A 23,577-nucleotide genomic window follows, 5' to 3' on the forward strand; every position below is an offset into this window, starting at 1 on the left:
GTCAACCGTGAATTTGAACATGAAATCTGTACCAGTGAATTCTAGAGTCAGGTGTAACTCTGTGTCCAAAACTTGGACCTGTTGGTCATACTGCAGGACATACATGGCATACTGTAATATGTCATTTGTTGTTATTCACCTGAGTCGTAGTTGCCCCTGTAAGGTCCAGATTACTTATATAATTTTCTGGTATATTAACCTTTGAATTAACGCAGCATCTACTTTCTTTTCCTGTGACTTTTACTTTCAGCAATCACAAGAGTCATAAGATTGAGCACTGAGGTACATTTAACACAGGCTTCACATAAGATTAGACTTACATCATCCTAATCTAGTTATGAAAAGAACAACAACCACCCTGTTAGTAGTTACACCTAAGCTTGGAGCTGGATTTACTAAAAGAAAAGTTTCAGTGTTTTTAGAAATGAAAAATCTACTCAAGTTTAAAGGTAAACACATGTGAAATTAGCAATTTCTCTTTTCCTGTTTATTTTATTAGAATAACAAAATAGTGTCATTAACAGCTGTCAAATATTAGGCAGATCTTTAATGTAAATTAGCCACAATATAAGAGCGCTCAAACATTTAACCATAAAAAAACACTGCAAAGGAAAAACCCACGTTTATTTTTCCTTTTTATTTATTTATTTTTTAAATCAACGCTTCTTACAGACACACTTTGTCCTCTGTAGACAAACAAAGTCCTGTCACAACTTAATGTGTCTCTTATATATCCACAAATCTAAAATATCTAAATGTAAAGTGCTTTGATCCCGAAATGTTTTTGGTCCTGCACTTGGCTCCATCTGGTGGTCAGACGAAGTTATGACAATTTTTAAAAAAATTGCTAGAAGAGTTTGAAACCTTTAACAGCAAGAATAAAAACACAGTAAATAAATGCTTAATATAAGAAATATAAGAAAATTCTTCACACTTTGATAAAAATCTTTTTACAAATATGTTTTGTAAAAAGTTACATGTTGTGTTAAAAATGTAACTATAATCTTGTATTGACTTAAAACCCATAGTTTCATATGAGGAAATCAAACCTACACAAACACATAAAATAAAACATGAATGTTTTTCTGCATCAAAGTCTTGGCAGAATGACGAGTCTTATAAAGGAAGGCTGCTTGAATATCCAGAATAAACCTTCAGAAATCCACTTAGAAACCAGAGTAACAGACACATGAGAGGTCCCCTGAGAATCTGTCTACTTTTCACTTTCCTTCAGTGTCTCAGTGATTAGTGATGTTTAATCTGCACATCCATGATTCCATGTTGTTAGCTTTGCTCCGCAAAGCACCACAGGAGCTGTTTGTTCCAAAACACAGAGCAAAAGTACGACAATCCATCACCATCATTACAGATCTTTCCTTTACTTTAAGACGATGCAGATGAATGTTCAAACTCCTTACCCCCTTCAACATTTCAGCTTTCACAAATGTTGACAGTTTTACCTTTTACCCTCAAAACCAAACCTTTTTTCCTCCTCACGACGCCTCCACCAGGTGGAAGCCTCCGTTCTCCTCCCTCATCTTCTCCCTTTTCTGGGCTTGAACCAAACTGTAGACCACAGCTCCCAGTGTGTTCCTATTGAGGCTGAAGCCCCGCCCCCCACCACGCTCTATGAAGCTGGATCGCTCCTCCCGACTGCTCACAAAGTATGTTCGAACCTGAAGGGAAAACACTTTGATCAGTGGTGTGTACAGTTTATGTAACTAATACATTAAACATGATATTTTTCTTATCTGAAATATTTTTCTCATGTTTATGAAAAGTTCTGTTTATATTTTTGGGGTAAAAATGTATAAAAATGATCTCCTTGTGTTAGGCAAATTTTACAAAAATGTATGACACACTTTTCCTGCACAATTGTGTCATGCACTTTCTCATCATTTTGACTTCTTTTGATTTGTATATGATAAAAATTCCTAATTTTCTGTCATACTCTTGATATATACTTTTTTGTTTAAATATAAACCCTCCAAGTTAAAATGCAGTTTTTTTTATGTTATGTTACGTTATGTTAATTTTATGTTAAATGTAACTATTTTCAAACTCATTTGTTCATACCTGCACCTAAATCTCATAGTTTAGATCTTTAGGTCATGTGTGTGGTCACATGATGATGATGGCTCACCTTTCCGTGGCGTTCACTAATCCCTTTGAGATAAACGTCCCCTCTGAGCTGCCTCAGAAAGCCTCGTTCAACCAGAATAGAGCTGGTGTGTTCTGAGACCTAAACACAAAGGACGACATTTAAAAACCTGTTGAAGTGATGACCTCATGTTTCTGCAAACAGGTGAGCTCACCTGTATCCGCCCGCTCACACCGGTGCTCTCCATCCTGCTCGCCATGTTCACCGTCATCCCCCAGATGTCGTACTGAGGTTTGGTGGCTCCAATCACACCTGCTATCACCGGACCGTGAGCCACACCTCGAAGTGATGTTAGAGGTCAAAGGTCATGGAGTGTTTAAATAATACACAATAACAATAAGGGAAAAAGATACACTTCATATTTTTTTTTAATTTTTGCTAAAGCTTTTAAAAATGTAATAATAATAATGAAAATAATAATATTACATTAAACTTTGTTTAAAAATTATTTTCTAGACATGTTTGTAATTTTGTAATTCTTTTAAAAAGTTCATTATTCAAAAACATTATATTAAAATATTTGTTACTGTTTACCAATGATTCATTTAAAATATATAAAGAAGAATGATTTTTAAAGAATCCATTTCAAAGAATTTTAAAGAATGATTTTTCATAGATAAAATAAAAAGAAGTAAATACATTTGTGGAATTTTTCATTTTTAAATTTCTGATGTTTTTATGACTCCCATTCTTGATCAAAATCTTTCACCTTTACACCTAAACTACTGGTTTAACTGTTTGTTTAAAACTTTCAAATTCTACCTCTAAACTCTTTCTAATTTATGAAAATGTAGAGATTTTTATTTTTTTCTTTGAGTACTAAAGTGGTATTTATGTGTGTGTGTGTGTGTGTGTGTGTGTGCGTGTGTGTGTGTGTGTGTGTGTGTGTGTGTGTGTGTGTGTGTGTGTGTGTGTGTGTGTGTGTGCGTGTGTGGTACTTACCAACACGGAGCTGGAAGTTGTTTCCTGTCTGTGTGTTGATGTGTTTGAGAGTTTCCTGCATAGCAAGTGCGAACAGGACCAACTCACTGAGGTGATTCCAGCCATCCTCACAATCCTGAACACACACATGCATGTCTGAATGAAGTGTGTATGGACATCAGAGCCTTTGACAAGAGGCTCAGAGGGAGCATTTAAGTGTTGTGATGTAACAGCAGGACTCACCTGCCTGTCAGGTGAGAGGCCTGAAGCTGCCATGTAGCAGCTGCCAGTGGTTTTGATCTTCTCCACCTGCTGAAAGTAGCATTCATCCAGCAGCTACCAACACACAAACACAAAGGTAAAAAATACTACATTTAATAAAGTTTACAAAACATATCTCGTTTGTGTGTGTGTGTGTGTGTGTGTGTGTGATTTATGACCTCATCAAAGTCGCTGATGACGTGGTTAAGGAGGCGGAGACACTCAACATGCTGATGAAGGACCTCCTTTTCCTCGTAGAAGTCGGAGAATCCGGGCAGAGAGGCAAACAGCACGCCCACTCGCTCATACGACTGTGAGTACAACTCCTGATAACACACACACACACACACACACACACACACACACACACACACACACACACACACACACACACACTTTAATGCTCTGTTAATATGACTCATACTAATAGAATAAGTAAATATCGATTATTGATCAGGCCTACTGGTCATGAGGTCTGAGGGCACATGATGATGTCACACCTTGCATTTAAAGATGAGAAACAATTATACAAAAACTTGAAAAAGCCACGAAAGACTCAAAAAATGTGCAAATGGCCACAAAATATTGTTTAAACCACTTCCAATTCTTACAAAGTCTCAGCTGTTCTATACAGTAATTTTTATATATATATTTATATATTTATAATAAATATAACTGTACGAGTGTTGTTTGTTTTTAATTTTAAATTTTTTAGAAATCACGTGCCTAAATTTTATCAAGGCTGAAAGTCTGGAGGAGTGGCCTCTGGATGACAGGTGGATGATGACATAGGAGGTTATACATCTGAGCTAATTGGAAAATCTAAACTCTGACCTCAGGACAGTGTTTGAACTGATTTGTGTAATTTGGTAATATACAGAATCACATCATGAGTATACAGTGATATTTTACCCTCTTTTTGGACCTTTTTTCAGAACACTTTAATACAATTATCTGACCAATAATATGTCTGCTGCATGGTTACTTGCACTCATAAATCACCCAAGAAGTCTGTGCTCCTGTTTTGCTGAAGGAAGTCTAGGATTTTTTTTACACACTGATTAACAGTTATCTGTGTCTGTGTAATGGTCCCATTAGTCATGTGATGCTCCCATGGCCAGAGCATGATAATGAAGTTAGCTTTGATTAACTGATAACTTAGTTATCCTCTCTCATAAAGATATGGTCACTTCTGACTAGAAAAAACTAAATGACAGTGACCAGAATGCTAATGCTGAAGCTCCAAAACTCAATAGGAAATCAAGTTGGCTGCTATGTGAAAGGCATCAGGTACCTCATCATTGCGGTCTCTCTCCAAGAAGTGCTGGGCAACATGTGCGGGCAGGATATTGAGCAGCAGACACTCATTGTGCTCCCGCTGCTCCTTCATGTCCTCCACCTCCTTCTTTGCCTGAAGGCCCCAGAGGAAGTCCAGCCGTGCTGTCGCCTCCAGCTACCAGTGAAGAAATGGAAGAGGGAAGTGGTGGATATTAGCATACTGAATTCATATCAGGGTTATCATTGTTTGCTTGATAGCAATAAAAGCTGGTAGCGTGTTTAACAGAATCCACCTGTCTGCTGTTGAAGAGGACAGCCACCACAAACATCAGCATAAGAACAACACAGACTCCATTCCTGCACAAGTGATGAGACCTGACAACAACAGAGGAGACCACATTTTATTTTCCACACCTTTACACAAAAACACAGGAACATGACCTGAATGGAACTTGTACCTGTAATTCTTGATTATGTAGGTGTAGAGGGCAGCAAACAGCAGTAGAACGGCCAGCTGCAACACGCAGCTCAGTCTGAGGAACACGGCACAGGTAACCATAGCAACCACGCCACTTAGAACCATGTACTGTACACAGAAAGGCCAGTGATAATTTTAAAAATGGTTACTGACTAATCAAAACAATGTCATCATGATTTTGAGCTCATGTGATGTTTGAGTGTTCACCTCTGGATATGTGCAAATGTTGATATCGGTCCAAGCCGAGGGAGGCGGAGCCAGCAGGGAGTCCCTGTTGCTGATGTCAGTTTCTGATGAATCACACCACAGCTAGTGGAAGCAAGCAAGAAGCTTTCTAACAAGTTATTTTGTACTAAATTCTTTGTACTAAAGCCTTTCAGTAAGCTGCTGGAAGAAGCTATTATTCCCACTGAGGTTTTTAAAAATGTTTAACATAGAAGGTTGGTTGTCAGTATATGGGAAATCATAATAGACAATAAGATGTGGACGTTATTGCAGGTGAGTCATTACTTTTTGGCACAAAATACCAAGAAACTAAACTAAAACACTAGCAATACAAAAAATGGAGGGACTTCTTGAAATGCTTCAAACAAACATTCCCATTGTTGTAAGAAAATTTTTAATTTTATCTTATGTTGCTGTTAACACTGTTCCAGTGCAACTAAAGAATGTGTAAATACACATTTTTAGTTGTTGAAACGACAATACTGTCAAAGTGATGTAATTTCACATTTCGTTTACAGAGAACACATTTTTGCAAAACTTTAGAAATTCAAGGTGATTACAATCAATACTCTTGATACTCTTTTATACTGATGGAGACTCATCATCGAACAGTAATCCTCAAACTGTGTTGTGTCAACATTGCTGCTTAAAATGTAAAACAATATTTTTGGAGAATTCATTTTCCCCCAAATTGCTTCATTCTTTGCATTTCTCAGCATTCACATCAGCAACTGTTACAGAAGTGATGCTGAGGCGGACAATGATGTTTTTTTAATCGATTTTAATATGTTAGCTTGTTTGGTTTTCAAATGTTTTCTTCTGATCGTTCGGTATTTATGACCTATAACATATCTTAGTTGTTGATTTGATAAAAACAATATCAGACTTACAATGTCTGCAGAGGCGATTCCAAAGTTGACAGTGATGGCAGTGAGTGTGAGCAGCATGCGGGCACTCTTGTTTTCATGAACCCAACAGCAGATTGACTGGAGGGGAGCAGGACAATGCTTAAATTCCTCCCCCAGAGTCAGCAGCAGGAGCAGGAAGTAAATGCCGCCACTGACCACAAACTGAACGACCATTGGACACAATCTGTGGGAACAAAAAGTTACTAAACACACACATGTCAGCTGTTATAGAAGTTCCGGTCAGCATGAACAAGATGTTTCCTCTCCTTGTATAACATTTATAATATTTTTAAGGGGAAAACAAAATAGTTTCATCTTTAGCTTCATTTATCTCTAAGCATGACCAGATAAATTATTATATCGAGCCAAAAAGTGCAGAGAAACAATTGGTACCTGGTCCTATGCAGATGATTTTCTCTTTTAGATGTGAGGGCTGTTAAAATAATATCTATTAATATAAAAAACAAAAAAAGCATTTGCAGAAGCTTGTTTTTGTACTGTTACATTTTGGTGCTGAAAAGATCACAAAGTCTTATATATTCAATACATATTTAATTACAGCTGCTCATTAACACAAATATCTAATCTCATGGCAGCAATTTAATGTATTTGGCATGTAGACACGGTCAAGATAAAGGTCAGAATGGAAAAAGGTGATTTCAGTGACTCTGAACGTGTTACAGTAGAAAGTAACACTAGTTGAAATATGATCAGGACCAATAGCAGTGTCTTCAGTTTTATCTGAAGAATAAATACAAATTCTATGGTTTTGTTTTGTTTTTTACAACATGTTAAGCTTATGTTTTTCCAATTGTTGGATAATTGGACAAACATCATTTACAATTATTTACATCATTTAACAAAAGGAAAATCTATACCTTGGGGCTGGGATTAGCACCTGGACTGTCATTAAAAGCAGCAGCAGAATGAAGGAGCAAACCATGTTAGATTTGAAGAGTTCGTCTCTCATCTGAGAATACTGAGAGACAAACATTTTATTAATGACTGTTTTCAAGGTGCCAGTTTCACCCCCCCCCCCAAAAAAAAAGCTACTAAGAAAAAAGATTCTCGTGTTACCTTTCCCTCCACATGGGAGTCCTTAAACACCTGAGTAAAGGTGGTGATGTGCTCCTTCCTCATTCGCTCACTGCTGCGCACCTCCATGGCCTGGCGAATCCTCTTGTTCACCTCCCGTGTTCCTGAGCGCTGAGCTGCTATATTATTGGGCAGCTGGGTCAGTGAACCATTGGTAAAAGTAGCAAGGATCTGTGAACCAACAAAGAATACAACAAAAGGTCAAAGGTTATTGAAATTCAATCAGAAAAGTACTAATGGACTTTGAATCTGTCTCCTGCACTCACAAAATTCTTTCCTAGGATGTCTCCAAATGGCAGCTCAGCACTCCACGTTGTTATCTCGTCATAACTGGGGCGCCTTGCTTTAGGCGGCTCCACATCTTCCTTCGATGCCGGACGGACCAGGTATGTGTCGATGTTGTGTTTCCGTAGAAACTCGCTACGGTCCTGGCCATGTCCCGCCTCTGTCTCATAGATCCCACCCAGACAGTCCAGAGTGGCCTTGGAGATGTGAACCTGACTGAAAGGAGATGAAAATGTACAACGGTGTTACATGAACACATCACAAAAATCTTCTGTATTTTAATCATTAAGATTAACTTTATGGGATGACACCTATAGCAAACTGCAGTTTGGCAATTAAGTAATAAGGATTTATTATGTATTAATTTGTCTTACCCAGGCACTCCTGCAGCCTCCAAACTGTTGGCGACGTCCACGTCCCAGCTCCAGATATCAAACTGCCACTTCTGAAGACCCAAAACACCACAAAGGACGGAGCCAGAGTGGACGCCTATTCGCATGTCCACCTCCTGCTGGAGCTCCCGACGAACGTAACTAAAATGAAATACACCTATGAAGTTTTGTGGAAACAGCTGTAGGGATGTGTTAGCCACAGATGATTGGTACCGTATAGTGTTGATCATACTGAGGCCCATCTCCACACAGCAGCGGGCATGTCCTCTCTGAGGCTCTGGGACTCCTGATACGCAGTAATAACAGTCACCCAGAATCTTAATGCGCAAACACTGGTGCTCCTGTACTCAAACACAGGGGAAAAAAGAAAAACTGTGGCCTTGTACATTTAAAAAACACTAAATAAATAAATAAATGGCAAAAGCCAAATAAAGATTAAATTCAAATGAAAAAACTTTATACAAAACTTAACAAAAGAACCCCTAGTAGAATAACAAATACACCAATCCTTTAACTAGTACAAACACATAAAACAGGATCTGATGCGGTTGACAAGGTGATCTGACCTCAGCCAGCCTGTCGAAGCGACCAAAGAGTTCATTGAGGGTTTTAACGAGATCCTGAGCCGAAAGAATCAATGACAGCGATGTGAAGCCGATGATGTCTGCAAACAGGATGCTGTGGAGAGGCAAAATTCTCATCATGAGAATATCATTTTAATCCCACTGAAACCAATGTAAAACCACTACTGCAATAGATTTTTGGCTAAATGACCTTTACATATTCTTTATTCATCCTCTACATTTTTAACTTTACAATCTGTAATGAAATCATCGAAATAATTTATAAAACCACTAACAATACCTGTTCAGTCTTATTTTACATTAGATGAAAACTAAAAACGTCTTTAAGAAATTATGCCTTTGCATTATTACTGGTGTTGTTGCAGAACAAAAAATCACACCTGCTGGCTGTTCAAGCGTTAATTAATTTTGGGGGCATTTTTGTTTTGTTTTTTTAAAAAAAAAGTAGATAGAAAGATGGGACAATGGAGGAAGAAACTCAGCAAAGGTCCATGAGTTGGACTGCGTTATAGCTGTGTGGTATGTGGTTGGCTCCACAATTAGTAAGCTAAACTAGAGCCTAAAGTTAGAGGTTTTTGATACAAAACTCTGGTTAAAGGTTAACTGCTCATTTGACTGCCATAACTAGTCATTTCAGTCGATACAATAACTATAGTAGAGTTGTTAGTCTGTTGAAGCTCCTCAAAGTTCTTCATTCTTTTAAAACTACATTTATAGCATGTGTGTCCAGCTGGCTCTTCATCATAAATAAGTGGGTTGTATTACCTGACATCCTTGTAATGGTGAATGTAGATCTTGTGCAACTGCTGAGGCAGCAGATAATCTTCCATGACGGCCATGTCACCAATCATCTCAAGCACCAGAAATCGAGGTAGGATTGACATCACCAGGCGTTCCTGACAGCACAAAGATGCACACATCATTAGCTTTAGGATATATGAGGTCCAGACATATCCCAAATACTTTGTTTCACATGACTTACTACCTAGCTGTTTCTTAGTTAAACATCTTGTTACGTTGGTCAGAAAAATGATGATTTGACTTTATGCTGATAACTGAGATCATTAATAAATAGATGAATAGGTTGACCACATTTACAAATGATCCTAATACTTCTTCCACTTCAATAGGGACACAAAAGATTAGGGAACCCTTAAATATCATCCTCACTTGTCTGTTGTTCTCCCTCTCTAGTCTGACTCGTCCTTCGATACAGCGCCTGGTCTCCAGGAAAGACTGTCTCTGAGTCCAATCAGACAGGTAGTGAATGAACAGACCCGCAGTGTTCATAGCCAGATACAGCAGAGCCTTGGACAACACCTGCACGTGTACAACCAGACAGTTTAACGCCTGCACAATGACAGAAAGCAACCAATAAAATGTAGCAATTTTGTTACCTTTCTGATGAAGCTGTGGTCATTATAGTGACAGCAGAAATCCACCAGGAGGTGCAGAGTGGAGGTGGTTCCCCCCGCAATGATGGACCAGAGGAGGGGGAGGGGCAGGAGGGTGTAAGTGGAGAAAAGCGTGAAGAAGACATACCAAGAGTGATCGCTCTCCGCCCAACTGAAAACACCAACCAACACTTGGAAGGTCTGAGACAGCCAGCTGACCACTGACAGATACCTGAGGTAGATTTAAAGGAAGAACAGGTCACTGTCTTCAAATTTTTAAGTGAAACATTTTCAGAATAAGACTCTGGAAAACTGAAGAATTTTAGAGGTTCCTTCGGCTTCTGAAGTCGTAGCTCTTCTTTCCTTTTCTGGAGAGAATAACAAACGTTCTTCCAAAAGAATTTATGACATCTTACAGCTTTCAATGTCAGGAATTTGTTTTAGAAAATCACTTCTGTGTTGGTAAATGCAGTCAAGCAGTCACATTGACTTATCTGTGGTTTAAAATTTGAGCTACTGTTTAGATTCTGCTGGTAGGATGAAATGTCATCTGCATATAACTTGATATTTATCTTAAAGAAAACTAAACATGCCCTCTGCAGTGCAGTGCTTCTTTCTTAATAATAGCCAAATAAATAAACAAATAAATCCATATTGTTTCGCACATCAAGGTACTATAATATTAGCGACAGATTACATTAAAAGACATAGTAACTTAGTTCATGTAGGATGTCGCTAAGTTGGCACAGAGATCCTTATAAGGAGCCCTCCCACATAGCAAGCAGGTCTGCTACATCCCAGTGTACCTAAGCCACTGAGGTGATGACAAGACTTCCTTTCTGGTCAGAACCACCAGGCAGATTCCTATCCACAAGACTACAGACAGACCGATAAGCCAATCACAGGCCATGCCCCACCAGCCCAGCGGCCATGTCAGCAATGAGACAAGAAGGCGGGTCAGGATGTCAACGACAACAGTGACGACCAGTGAGGTTCTTCTCTGAGCCGAGGAGAACTGCTGGTAGAGCTGCTCCAAGTCTGCAGACCTGAAGAGGTTATAAGCGTCAGCATTACTTATTTTTATACCATTGACAATAAGCAACAATATAGTCAATATGACACCTGAATAAATAAACCAGACAAGTAAAGATTTATGATTAAATATGTAAAAAATTCTAAATACTATCAAAGTTTATGCTACAAAGCATATTTAAACAAAGATCATTAATTTTATGACTGTATCATAATTGTTATTATACAGCTAATAATTGTATGGTTTTTAGTTAAAATGTCCATTTGAATGTCTTTACTTGAATTTGTGCTGCAGTGTGGGGATGAAGACGCCTCGCACCGTCCACCCAGACGACACAAAGAAGTCAGCATCACTGAGTGGGTCGTGTTTGCTCTGTGTTGCTGTGGTGACTGTTGGGTGAATGCGAGCTGCTGATGAACGGCGCTTCTGCCAAAATACTCCATGAGACGCTTTATTGCGGATCTGCCTGCAAGACAACACAGACCGAAGAACTTGTGTAATACTTCAAGTTTGATTTAAGAGAATAAACAAAAAAATTATGTGAAAAACGTTTTTTTTGTTAAATGTTCTTAATTCAGTAACTTGTAAATTGTTTTGGATAAGAATAACTTGTATTAATGATTAAGATGCCGGCAGTTCATACATTTATTAAGGTTATTCAATCAATTCAATCATGAAACTACTATGAATCAATGTATTTTTAATAAACACATAAATTATTCTGGAAGGAATGTAAAGTAACACTTTAAATAACTTTAGGATTACATTAATTTGTACATTAATCAGGAAAAATTCACATTTTAGGAGTTAACTAATATGTTTATAGTTAATTAACGATCAAGAAAAAAGTAATCAGGAATGTTATTTCAAGGTTTTAATTGAGATCATTTGCAATTTCGTCAGGATGAAGTTAACCTTAATACCAACGTTTATTATAGTTAAGGTTCAGTTAACTCAGAAATCAGTTTCTTTCTACCTGTTGATGTCCGCGATGTAGGCATCGGTGACTTTGATATGGTGCTTGCCTCGCTCCAAACCCCCAGCGAGCCTCAGTGTGTACAGGTTGTGCTGGTCAATGATGTTCCTGACGGCGTTCTGCCACAGCAGCTGCTTCCTGCGCAGGTTGGAGGTGGGGCTTATCCCGGTGCTAAAGGTGATGTCGCTAGTCTGCCGCGCCGCCTCACAGTCACCATTTAACAGCTCGCTGCAATCTTCACCCATGGTTACAGAGTTGTAAGGCCTGGCTCTTCTGTGAGCTGAATGGGGTCAAACAGATTTACATCAGTGATAACAGCAGCAAAACTGTTCTGTCTTTCAGTGTTGAGAAAACATCCAGGCTCCCGTACATAGGGCTGAAAACAAACCAGAAGAAGCACTTAGAAAAAAAGTGGCACCAGTAATGACGATTTGTCATTAAAATCCATTTTACACAAAATAATTGCCTAAGGAGTGTTACTCAGTAAATACAACAACCTTAAATTACATCAGTGCATTTAACGTTATGTATATATATATTTTTGAAGTTTGTTAACTGCATTGAATAATGCACACTGAAGAGTATAGTTGTGTAAATGTGTTTCACTAAGTAATTGTGATCCTTCATTCAGTTTGGGTGTGTGCAGATTTGGCTTTTGTGGGTGTGTAACAGATTTCCAGTGTAAAAGTCACTGTGACTAGTTTTGTTCAGGCTTGTGCTTAAAATGTTAATAAAATCAGATTTCCTGTACTTGTGCGGTGCATGGGACAATTTTAATTTCTAGTAAATAACATATTTTTTTTATAGAAGCTGGTGTTGATGGTGATGATATGAAGTTTGTCCAAGTGATGAAGTCCACTCAGGTTTTAGTTGCAATCACTGAATAAGGTGTTTATTTGATATATGAGTGCAAATACCCTCCAAATTATAATGTAACATATTTGCATTTCCTCTAAGACCAGTTTTGTTTTTGTTTTGTTTTTTGTAATGACAACTTACTAAATTTTACGGTGTGGTGGAGTTGAACCCAAACATGGGATAAAAGGAGGGATGCAGTTTGGACAAGCTAGCCACTTCATAGCTTTTCAGTTTTTACACTTATCAGTCTTTTGACCCTTTGAGATCCACACCAAGAAAAAAGCAATGGAAAATTTTTTTGTTTGCATTTCTTATTGACTTAGGTGAGTAATAACCACAATCAATAATTTTTTTTTCAATAGACCCTGTAGTTTTTAAAATATTGATCTCTACCAAACGGTTGAGATGTCACTTCATGGTAAAAGTATGAAATGTCATGCAAATACAAGTACAGTAGATAATACAGTTGAAAAAACCAAATAAAGGGCCAAATTATAATTAAATTAATAACAAAAACTATCCAGGGCACTGGATACAATTTATTTCTACAGGGAGTGCAGAATTATTAGGCATGTTTGTTTTTTTTAGGAATAATGTTATTATTGAACAACAACCATGTTCTCAATGAACCCAAAAAACTCATTAATATCAAAGCTGAATGTTTTTGGAAGTAGTTTTTAGTTTTAGCTATTTTAGGGGGATATCTGTGTGTGCAGGTGACTATTACTGTGCATAATTATTAGGCAACTTAACAAAAAACAAATATATACCCATTTCAATTATTTATTTTTACCAGTGAAACCAATATAACATCTCCACATTCACAAATATATATTTCTGACATTCAAAAACAAAACAAAAACAAATCAGCGACCAATATAGCCACCTTTCTTTGCAAGGACACTCAAAAGCCTGCCATCCATGGATTCTGTCAGTGTTTTGATCTGTTCACCATCAACATTGCGTGCAGCAGCAACCACAGCCTCCCAGACACTGTTCAGAGAGGTGTACTGTTTTCCCTCCTTGTAAATCTCACATTTGATGATGGACCACAGGTTCTCAATGGGGTTCAGATCAGGTGAACAAGGAGGCCATGTCATTAGTTTTTCTTCTTTTATACCCTTTCTTGCCAGACACACTGTGGAGTACTTGGACGCATGTGATGGAGCATTGTCCTGCATGAAAATCATGTTTTTCTTGAAGGATGCAGACTTCTTCCTGTACCACTGCTTGAAGAAGGTGTCTTCCAGAAACTGGCAGTAGGACTGGGAGTTGAGCTTGACTCCATCCTCAACCCGAAAAGGCCCCACAAGCTCATCTTTGATGATACCAGCCCAAACCAGTACTCCACCTCCACCTTGCTGGCGTCTGAGTCGGACTGGAGCTCTCTGCCCTTTACCAATCCAGCCACGGGCCCATCCACCTGGCCCATCAAGACTCACTCTCATTTCATCAGTCCATAAAACCTTAGAAAAACCAGTCTTGAGATATTTCTTGGCCCAGTCTTGACGTGTCAGCTTGTGTGTCTTGTTCAGTGGTGGTCGTCTTTCAGCCTTTCTTACCTTGGCCATGTCTCTGAGTATTGCACACCTTGTGCTTTTGGGCACTCCAGTGATGTTGCAGCTCTGAAATATGGCCAAACTGGTGGCAAGTGGCATCTTGGCAGCTGCACGCTTGACTTTTCTCAGTTCATGGGCAGTTATTTTGCGCCTTGGTTTTTCCACACGCTTCTTGCGACCCTGTTGACTATTTTGAATGAAACGCTTGATTGTTCGATGATCACGCTTCAGAAGCTTTGCAATTTTGAGACTGCTGCATCCCTCTGCAAGATATCTCACTATTTTTGACTTTTCTGAGCCTGTCAAGTCCTTCTTTTGACCCATTTTGCCAAAGGAAAGGACGTTGCCTAATAATTATGCACACCTGATATAGGGTGTTGATGTCATTAGACCACACCCCTTCTCATTACAGAGATGCACATCACCTAATATGCTTAATTGGTAGTAGGCTTTCGAGCCTATACAGCTTGGAGTAAGACAACATGCATGAAGAGGATGATGTGGACAAAATACTCATTTGCCTAATAATTCTGCACTCCCTGTAGTAGCATGCCAGTGAACACTGCTGGTTTTCATTCCATCAAAGGAAACTATTATATCAAACAACAAAATACATATTTTTTTTAATCTGCAAATGTGAAAAATGTGCAACAGCACAAAATACTCACATTCGGGCCACTTCTGATTGAATGCTACTGTGCAAAATCATTTTTATTAAAAAAAAACAAAAAAAAAACTAAAGACAGTGCAAATCAATCACATCTGCTTGTAGTTTTGGTCGTTGGGGTCTTAGGGTGTAGCATTTACTCTGTGGTCTTGGAGAGCTGAATCATGGTTGTCCAACTCTAGATGCTGGCTTGTTAACTTGGTTCAGACACAGCCAGGTGGAAACCCTTTGAGAGCCATCGGTTTCTGGTCCAGTAGGGCACAGTCCCTCTTGTAGACCAGGTATTCAAGTCAAAGATGTATCCGAACAGTGGAATATGCCATCTCCTTAATTTGTAACTTATAACTTGTCTTATACAGGTGTAATAGCATATCAGAAAGTTTAATTCCTCCCATATGCTAATTATGTACAGGGATGAGTGATGGGCATGGAATGGTGATCTTTGCATTGGACTCTTTGCTCCACCGTTTGACCAATGAAAGAGGCATGAACCCACAGGCATTGTTTTGGAGGTTGACACATTTCTTGTCAAACCATTTCATTGCAATCAGACCTTCATCAGACCTTGTGGCTTCATATGAAACCATGACCTCAAACACACTGTGGTTGAAGGTGGATGGTATCATGAGTATCATGCCACAGGACGTGTGATTTTTAGCCATATAATTGTTTAGCGTCCATATAGTACTTGTTCAACATGAAATTATAATTTTGACAATTTAGTAATATTAATTTACCAGCTACTGTAATTTGGTTAAAAGGTAATCGGTTGTGATATTTGTGATTTCCACATGTTATTCTTGATTTTTACAATATTTACTAATATTAACTCAGAAAGTTACAAAAATGACTTACTGAGGAAATTATTTCAGCATATTCTTGCTGTGCTAACACTTAATGTGCAGTGTTAGGAAGGTTACTTTTAAAATGTATTCCACTACAGATTACAGAATACATGCCCCAAAATGTATTTTTTAACGTATTCCGTTACGTTACTCAATGAGAGTAACGTATTCTGAATACTTTGGATTACTTAATATATTATCATGCTTTTTACTACATGAATGTTCTATTGCTGTGTGATTTATTACTATTACTGAAGGTCCGTGGCTCCGAACCATAGTAAAGGGACCTCTGGCTAATACATCAGTTCCTGTCGGGCTAGTAGCCGAAAAATAGCTTTACTTTGTTGTCTGGGTCAAGTTTGAGACAGAGAGGCGTTGAAAGACTGCTCCAACAGAACTTATTGTTTCGGAAGAAAACACGAACACAGTCGAGTCTTAATAGCTTACTTACAACTGGGCTCGTAAGGCACTCTTCCTGGCTGCAGTGGTTATTATTATATTTACATGCTTCCAGCTCCCGTTTCTGCTCAATGACAGCTCGTACTTTTCCACTCTCTTTTTTCTTCTCCCTCCTCGCGCTCACAGACACATAACGGGTATGGCAGTCCATTCTCCCTGCAGCACGGACTACACTGCCCATGAAGTTACATTCTTTAGGGCTATGCCTGTAGCATTCTGCCTATTAGCTTAGCACAACAACAACAACAAAAAGGCGCTCTCTCACCCAGGAAACACGCAGAGAGAGCCCGCGTCACCCTGTAACCATGGCAACCATAACGCTGCCGCCTGGAACAACAGAACATAGCAAAACCCAAACAGTCCTGTCCCACGACAATATGAAACAGAAAAAAGTAACTGTATTCTGAATACCACCTTTTTAAACGGTAACTGTAACGGAATACAGTTACTCATATTTTGTATTTTAAATACGTAACGGTGGTACATGTATTCCGTTACTCCCCAACACTGTTAATGTGATTTATCAACAGCAATGGATAAACAAAATGGGTCTAGTGGTCTGAGTTTATGGCAAATAATCAATTTTAATAACATTTAGGTTATGTTAGCATTAGCACCATAAAGGGACAAATCAACCGTTTGGTTGACCACTTTTTAAAAAACATTATTAAACATTTAATTTCACTTTTTTAATGCTGTCAAGTGACATACATCTGTTTAGTAAGTCCTCTAACACTATTATAAATCAAAAAATTATATCTTCCTGCCTTAGTTTCATCAAAAACACTCAAAATATGTTTGATGTTTTTTGTTTCTGACTACCTGGTTGGTAGAGGGATAAGAAGAGCCAACCGTTTACATTCACAGTGCCTTCTGGTGGATTTTTTGGGCATTACAGATGTAAACCAATTGGTAGAAAAGATTCAATAAGGTAGGTCAATTTCAGTGAAAGCCTCAGTTAGATATAGGGCCTGAAAATGTGCTCTACCAATTGGTTGAGCATCATTTATTATATTTTATTGGTTTTATTACATTTTTTGCAGTTACACAAAGGTCATAAACTGTTTTTTTTCACAAACTTCTCACTTTAAATGTGAAACACGTGCACAGAAAAGAAACAAAATCAATCAATAAATAAAAATATTTGGAAAATAACTAAGATAAAAACCTTCAGGCTATTTGATTTTCAATATTCAACTTACATTTTTAATTTTTCTTTTGACTGTCAAAAGGGAGATATCTTGTGTATTACTTAAGTGCCTGCTCTGGATTGCATTTAAATGAGTTCCTAATATTTTATACTCCACACTGTAAATGTCATATAGATATGTAAAATGTAATGATTAACAGAAATATTGAAAAAATAAAATAAATCATTGCCAAGTTGTTGTACTGGACTGCATTCAACCTCTCAGGTGTATCTAATAAAGTGGCTGCTGACTATAAATGGTTTCAGGTCTCTCTGCCAAAAATCTAAGACGCCTTTCAGTGGCACAGTTGGCTGAACGCAGTCTTGGCCCAGATCAGGTCCAGGTTTCAGGGTTAATCCAATCAGGTAGCAACACACTAACCTGACTGTTGACAGGACATTAAATCTCTATTATCAGATGTCTGGGTTGGTAAATGGAAGAAAAATTACTTGTTAGCACTCTAAAATCCGTTCACCTGGACTGGCTATCAGACACTTAATAAAACAACAATATTTACAGTAAGATAAATTTCAGCAAGTGAAGCTTTAAATTTGGGCTTTAGATGCAGGATGTCTGAACATGGGATAAAAAAAGAAAAAAAGGAAAATTATGAGCTTTAAAATAACCTTTACTCAGTTCAAATTGCATTTGATTGCTCTCTTTTCTTATTCTCCTCATAATATGTCAGATAGCTACTATGCCATGTACTAAGCAACTTGTCTGCATAGGTAAGCCAACATTAGGCAGTATAAATTCAGTTTTAAACTGGTCCATAACAAACACAACTTTGACCATCTTTTGATAACTATCCGGTCGTTAAGTCTGACGTCACTAGCCGTATCTGGGCCTAAACTCCGCTGCAGGTCCATATATCAAACGATCACTATGGCATTACTGAGAGTTGAAAAACTGTCTAAAGTCTTTCATCTTTAATAAAATGATCCGCGTTCTGCTCTACCAGGAGTAACAATTGAGTTTAACATCCAGACATCCATGAAAACGGAATTTATGACATTTAACGGAGTTAGAAGTTAGCAGGAAGTTAGCTCGCTAGCTTCTATCTAAATACAATATAGCATGTCCTGACTGCGGGGTTTTGGAAACAAATTAAAACGTACAGCTCTGTTATCACTTCCAACATAAATGAAGACAGAAAACTAAACAGCAGTGACGTTTGTAGGGTTACTGAAGTTTGGCTAGCTGGTATATAATGATGTGCTACGTGATCGCTAGCGACACAGCTATGTTAGCATAATATAAACGAGCTAACTTTTTTTCCACTCGATAAAAGTTAACGTGAGTGTTCTCGGTGGTCTGGAACAAATGTAATCGCATGGCAGGATGCTGTAAAAGGACCAAACTTCAGCCAGGAGAACAACTGAGATAATCCATCCACAATACGAGGTTAGTCATTCATATACTGCTGCATGGGCTGGGCTGTAGTTACATCCTAAGGTTTTAAAAACTGAGCTTAAATAAATGATTTAGGAGCTTTTTGAGATTAAATAGAAGAAAATACAAAACATTAAACATGTTAACAACACAAAAGCCATATTAAACGCAGACTACTTTAGGCCCAGAAGTAGGATTCGTCACTACATCACTTAACAACCGGATAGTTCATACCAGTCAATTTACATGGTTTTCTGGATCGAACATGATTTTGAGCTCTTTTTCCGTGTAATATTAGCATCATTAATATTAGCATGTTAGGGTTAGTGTCACATAGCTAAATCCCATCTTTAGTTGATAAGGTTAACTAATTAATCCAAACTTCTACAGCTGATCTGGAAACTTAGCTGCCATTTTCACTTTATCAGCTAATATTACAAGTTTTACTGAAATAAATGCTTGTTGGTTAGCTTTCTGTGTTAGCTAGATCCACGATACTAAATAGTGTGTGTCAAATGCAGATTCTGTTGATGTGAGGGAAGCTTTTATCATTTATCAGAGATGTTCCAGACTCCTCTACAAATGAAAGAAAAATATTAACATCTACAATCAATCTAAATCAAGATGAAAACATACATTCATCACAAGAACCATATGTGTGAGGAGCAAAGAGGAAACTAATATAGTTTTAACTTATTCTGTCATTGTTTGACCTTTTACTGGAGTTTTTTAAAAGCAACTCCTAAGCTGTTGGAAATAGCTAAAAATTTATTTTGTTTCTCTAAAATCTATTAATATTAATATTATTTAATTTTATTATTTATATACATTTATTTTTGTTTGAATAGAAATTGATGTAACTGCAGTTTAAGGTTTTTAACAGTTTAAGGAGTTTAACATAGGAGTGTCCTTCAGAAAGCAAAAACTGCTTAAGTGCTTTATGGTCACGAACAAACAGAGGATTACTGGATATGAGACTCAATTCAGTTTCAGTTCAGTTTTATTTATACAGCACCAAATCACAACACCAGATGCCTAAAGGTTCTTTATATTGTACGGTAAAAACCCTACAGTAATACAAAGAACATGGAGAAAAGCCCAACAGTCATATGACCCCCTGTGATCAACAGGAGTTGGCAGCATATACAACATGAATTCACCTCGATTAAGCTGTGTGGAAAGTGTGAAGTTTGAGTGTTTGTGTTGTACCTACTTGTTGCTTTGATCCTGTCCAGATAAAGGTTTGACAGCAGTTTGATCCTTCAAACACTCTTCCTGCTTTCTTTGGTTTCTCTCACATTTCAAATTCACAGTTTTTCCTTTTCAGTCCAGTATATTTTGTCTTCATTTCACTTTTGCTCTTCAGCCTCAAAGTTTCTTCTTTAAAACATGCTTCGTGTTTGTCGTCTCTTGTCGAACATCTCCATCATGTTTCTCTCTGATGTTGAGTTTATGCTTCATAAGAGCAGTACTCTTTCTCTGAGAGGAAAACTGCAAAATTACAACGACAACGAGTCATTAGTTAACCTCAGCGGAACAAAATGAACCCAGTGAGGTAGTGAAGGTCACTATGGCTGTTTCTTGTCATTCCTGCAGCTTTAACAATGTCCCAAAAATCAGAAAAATGAGGATAAAAAGAACCAGAAGCGACAAACAGAGCAGAGCGAGGCCAAGTCAGGAGATGAGGATTTGAGTAATGAGCTGATGTGAAGCAGCAGATGTCTGACTGAGCATGTTAATCCCAAAAGAAATCCCCGAAACAAAGACAAATGGCCCTTCATTAATCAGACAGATTAACTGTGTGTGGGGAGGTTCAGGTGCCTGATGGGATTGGCAGACCTCCAACCAGGTCAGATGGAGTCAGCACGGTTCAGTTCAGGATAGAAACAACTGAAACTCAAGAGAAAACTTCATAAGGTCACCTCAGGGTGTTCAGACAAATTAAATAGTGAACAAGACAAAACATTAATGACAAAGTTGATGTTTTCCTATCAGTCAACACCATAGTTGAAAGTTTGATGGTCTGTTAGTACAATTAACCACACAGCAGCCACATTGCACACAAACTCACTCACAAGCTGGCAACACTCGGCCTGCACCCAACCCTATGTGACTGGTTGCAGGACTTTTTGACTGGCAGGCCGCAGTCCGTCAGGATTGGCAACACAACTTTAGCCAGCATTATTACAAACACTGGCGTCCCACAGGGTTGCGTCCTTAGTCCCATCCTCTACACCCTGTACACTCACAACTGTGTCACCTCCAAGAAAGATAACATCATTTTGAAGTTCGCGGACGACACTGCAGTGATCGGTTGCATCACTGGAGGAGACGAGGCGGCTTACAGGAGAGAGGTGGCCGGTCTGGTGTCATGGTGTGAGGACACCCTCAACACTGACAAGACAAATAAGATGATAGTGGACATGAGGAAGAAGAGGAGACCTCACCAACCGCTGTCTATCCAGGGCCTTGAAGTGGAGAGGATGAGCAGCTTCAGGTGCCTGGGCGTCTACATCACCGAGGACCTCACCTGGTCACTGAACACCACACAGCTGGTCAAGAAGGCTCAGCAGCGGCTGTATTTCCTGAGGAGGCTGAGGAAATTTGGTATGTCGGCCAAGATCCTCAGCAGCTTCTACAGCTGCATTGTGGAGAGCACACTGACCAGCTGCATCACTGCATGGTACGGCAGCACTACTGCTATGGACCGCAAACGCCTGCAGAGAGTGATAACAACTGTGGAGAAGATCACCAGGACACCGCTGCCCTCTCTGCAGAGCATCTACCATCATCGAGTCCAGAGGAGAGCTGCCTCCATCCTCAAAGACCCCACACACCCCCAACACGGACTGTTCACACTTCTGCCCTCAGGGCGGAGGTTCAGAAGTTTGAAATCCAGAATATCGAGACTCAACAACTCCTTCTTGCCCACTGCCATCAGACTCTTGAACAGCTGACCCATTTTTGAACAGTAATAATACATTTATTTTGCACATCAGGTCATCTTACATATTATACATAATATAGAAAAAAATATAATACATAATATAATATTGCACAAAGCAATATTATATTACGTATTATATTTGCACTTAAAATAAATAGAAATAGAAGAATCAAAGGGCAATTCCATCTGATATTAATCCCAAACTCTGAACATAACCTGCTCCTGACCAGATTATGTGCATATGTTACCGTGGTGATTTAGCCAAGTATAGACACAGCAAACTGACTTGAAACTCAACAGAGCACGCTAAGCCATTGACCTCACTTCATTAAACTCGGTTCAGTGAAGACAAGATGAAGTACAGACAACAAGAAGTCAGAACTGCATTAAATTCAGTCCTTTGTTTGTGGTGGTGCATCCTGCTGGTCCAGTTTCACTAAATTCTTAAAGTTTAGTGGTTATATGAGCACATGAAGGTCGACTTTGGCTGAAAAATCTTTTCTCACTGAAAAAAACAAACTATAGCTTTATTAAGTAGACCACAGCTATTAGAATCAGATTAACTGACCCCTTGCAAGAAATTAGACACAAAGTTGTGGAGAATTATTTGTAAAAAACAAACTCAGTGATGACTCAACCTTAACATACCTAAAGTTACAGAACATTAAAAAACCCAAATAACTGACTAAGTTACAAAACAATAAAATAAATTAATAATAATTAATTTTCCCCAAAAAGGTTAAATACTTTCAATTTGAAAATATTCTGAAACAGTCAAACAATTATAACAAGTTGTGTTCAGAGGTTTAAAATATAAAAAATTAAAAAGAAAAAAGTTTTATATTTATTTTTTGTATTATTTCCATGACACAATCTGAATTTCTGAATCATTCCAGGTTTATTATTAATTACTAATTATAAAATACTAAATTATAGTAAATTATAAATATAAACTAATGTAAATGACAAAAATAAAAAAAACTCACGGTATATTTCAGAATGATTTAAGGTATGGTTTAAATTATACATCAAGGATTTCCTAAAATCTTGAGATATCAAAGGAAATCCAGGACCTGGCAGCAGGTAAAACACCTCAAGATAAAAATCAGAACAGGCTGACATCAGAATTCATTTTTGTGACTTTTTATTAATTAAAAACAATCTAGCAGAACAACATTTAGTCTGTAACTGTAACACACACTCACTCCAGCGCTCGCACGTCATCATGTGACTGATGACAGCACAAACTAAGGGGAAATTTGTACTTTTGTGTTAAATCTATGTCGTAGGCTCTACATAGATTCAGTGCACATGTATAAATTAAACATCAGGCAACAGGAATTCATTATGTTTGAGCCATGAGGTACAGAGTTCAAACTGTGCCAAATCACACATCCGTCAAACACACAGTCACATTAGGAGTTAGCTCAGAGTGTTTGTAACATAAATCATGTGATTAAAATAAACAATACAGAGAGAAAACTGGTTGAAATAACATGACTGATTGGCCAACGCTCATTAAAACTCCTCTTCCACTTTCAAGTTTAGTGTGATTTTTATTTTTTAACCTCTTACTTTACTTTTATATTATGCATTAATATATTTTTTCTGAAGTAAGTTAAATTGACTTTATAGTGTTTTCATCAAAATGTTTTGTTTTCATTACAGA

General features: G+C 38.0%; 1 protein-coding gene across 1 annotated transcript; it reads right to left on the minus strand.

Moving 5' to 3' along the window:
• Positions 1–491: 491 nt before the first annotated feature.
• LOC120746038 (adenylate cyclase type 8-like) lies at positions 492–13,315 on the minus strand. The gene is made up of 24 exons (XM_040051247.1): positions 11,992–13,315; positions 11,293–11,481; positions 10,789–11,028; positions 10,035–10,214; positions 9,759–9,960; positions 9,354–9,484; positions 8,571–8,682; positions 8,218–8,345; positions 7,987–8,145; positions 7,594–7,828; positions 7,310–7,498; positions 7,111–7,211; positions 6,063–6,416; positions 5,903–5,969; positions 5,307–5,408; positions 5,080–5,207; positions 4,915–4,996; positions 4,638–4,796; positions 3,523–3,669; positions 3,326–3,418; positions 3,104–3,218; positions 2,316–2,440; positions 2,144–2,242; positions 492–1,676 (listed from the first exon to the last, which is right to left on the minus strand). Exons 1-24 carry the CDS (start codon positions 12,234–12,236, stop codon positions 1,494–1,496), a joined length of 3,765 nt encoding a protein of 1,254 aa, XP_039907181.1. The 5' UTR covers positions 12,237–13,315; the 3' UTR covers positions 492–1,493.
• Between the last annotated feature and the right edge of the window lie 10,262 nt (positions 13,316–23,577).

Source organism: Simochromis diagramma, unplaced genomic scaffold (assembly GCF_900408965.1).
Source record: "Simochromis diagramma unplaced genomic scaffold, fSimDia1.1 OVJJ01000107.1, whole genome shotgun sequence".
NCBI lineage: Eukaryota > Metazoa > Chordata > Actinopteri > Cichliformes > Cichlidae > Simochromis > Simochromis diagramma.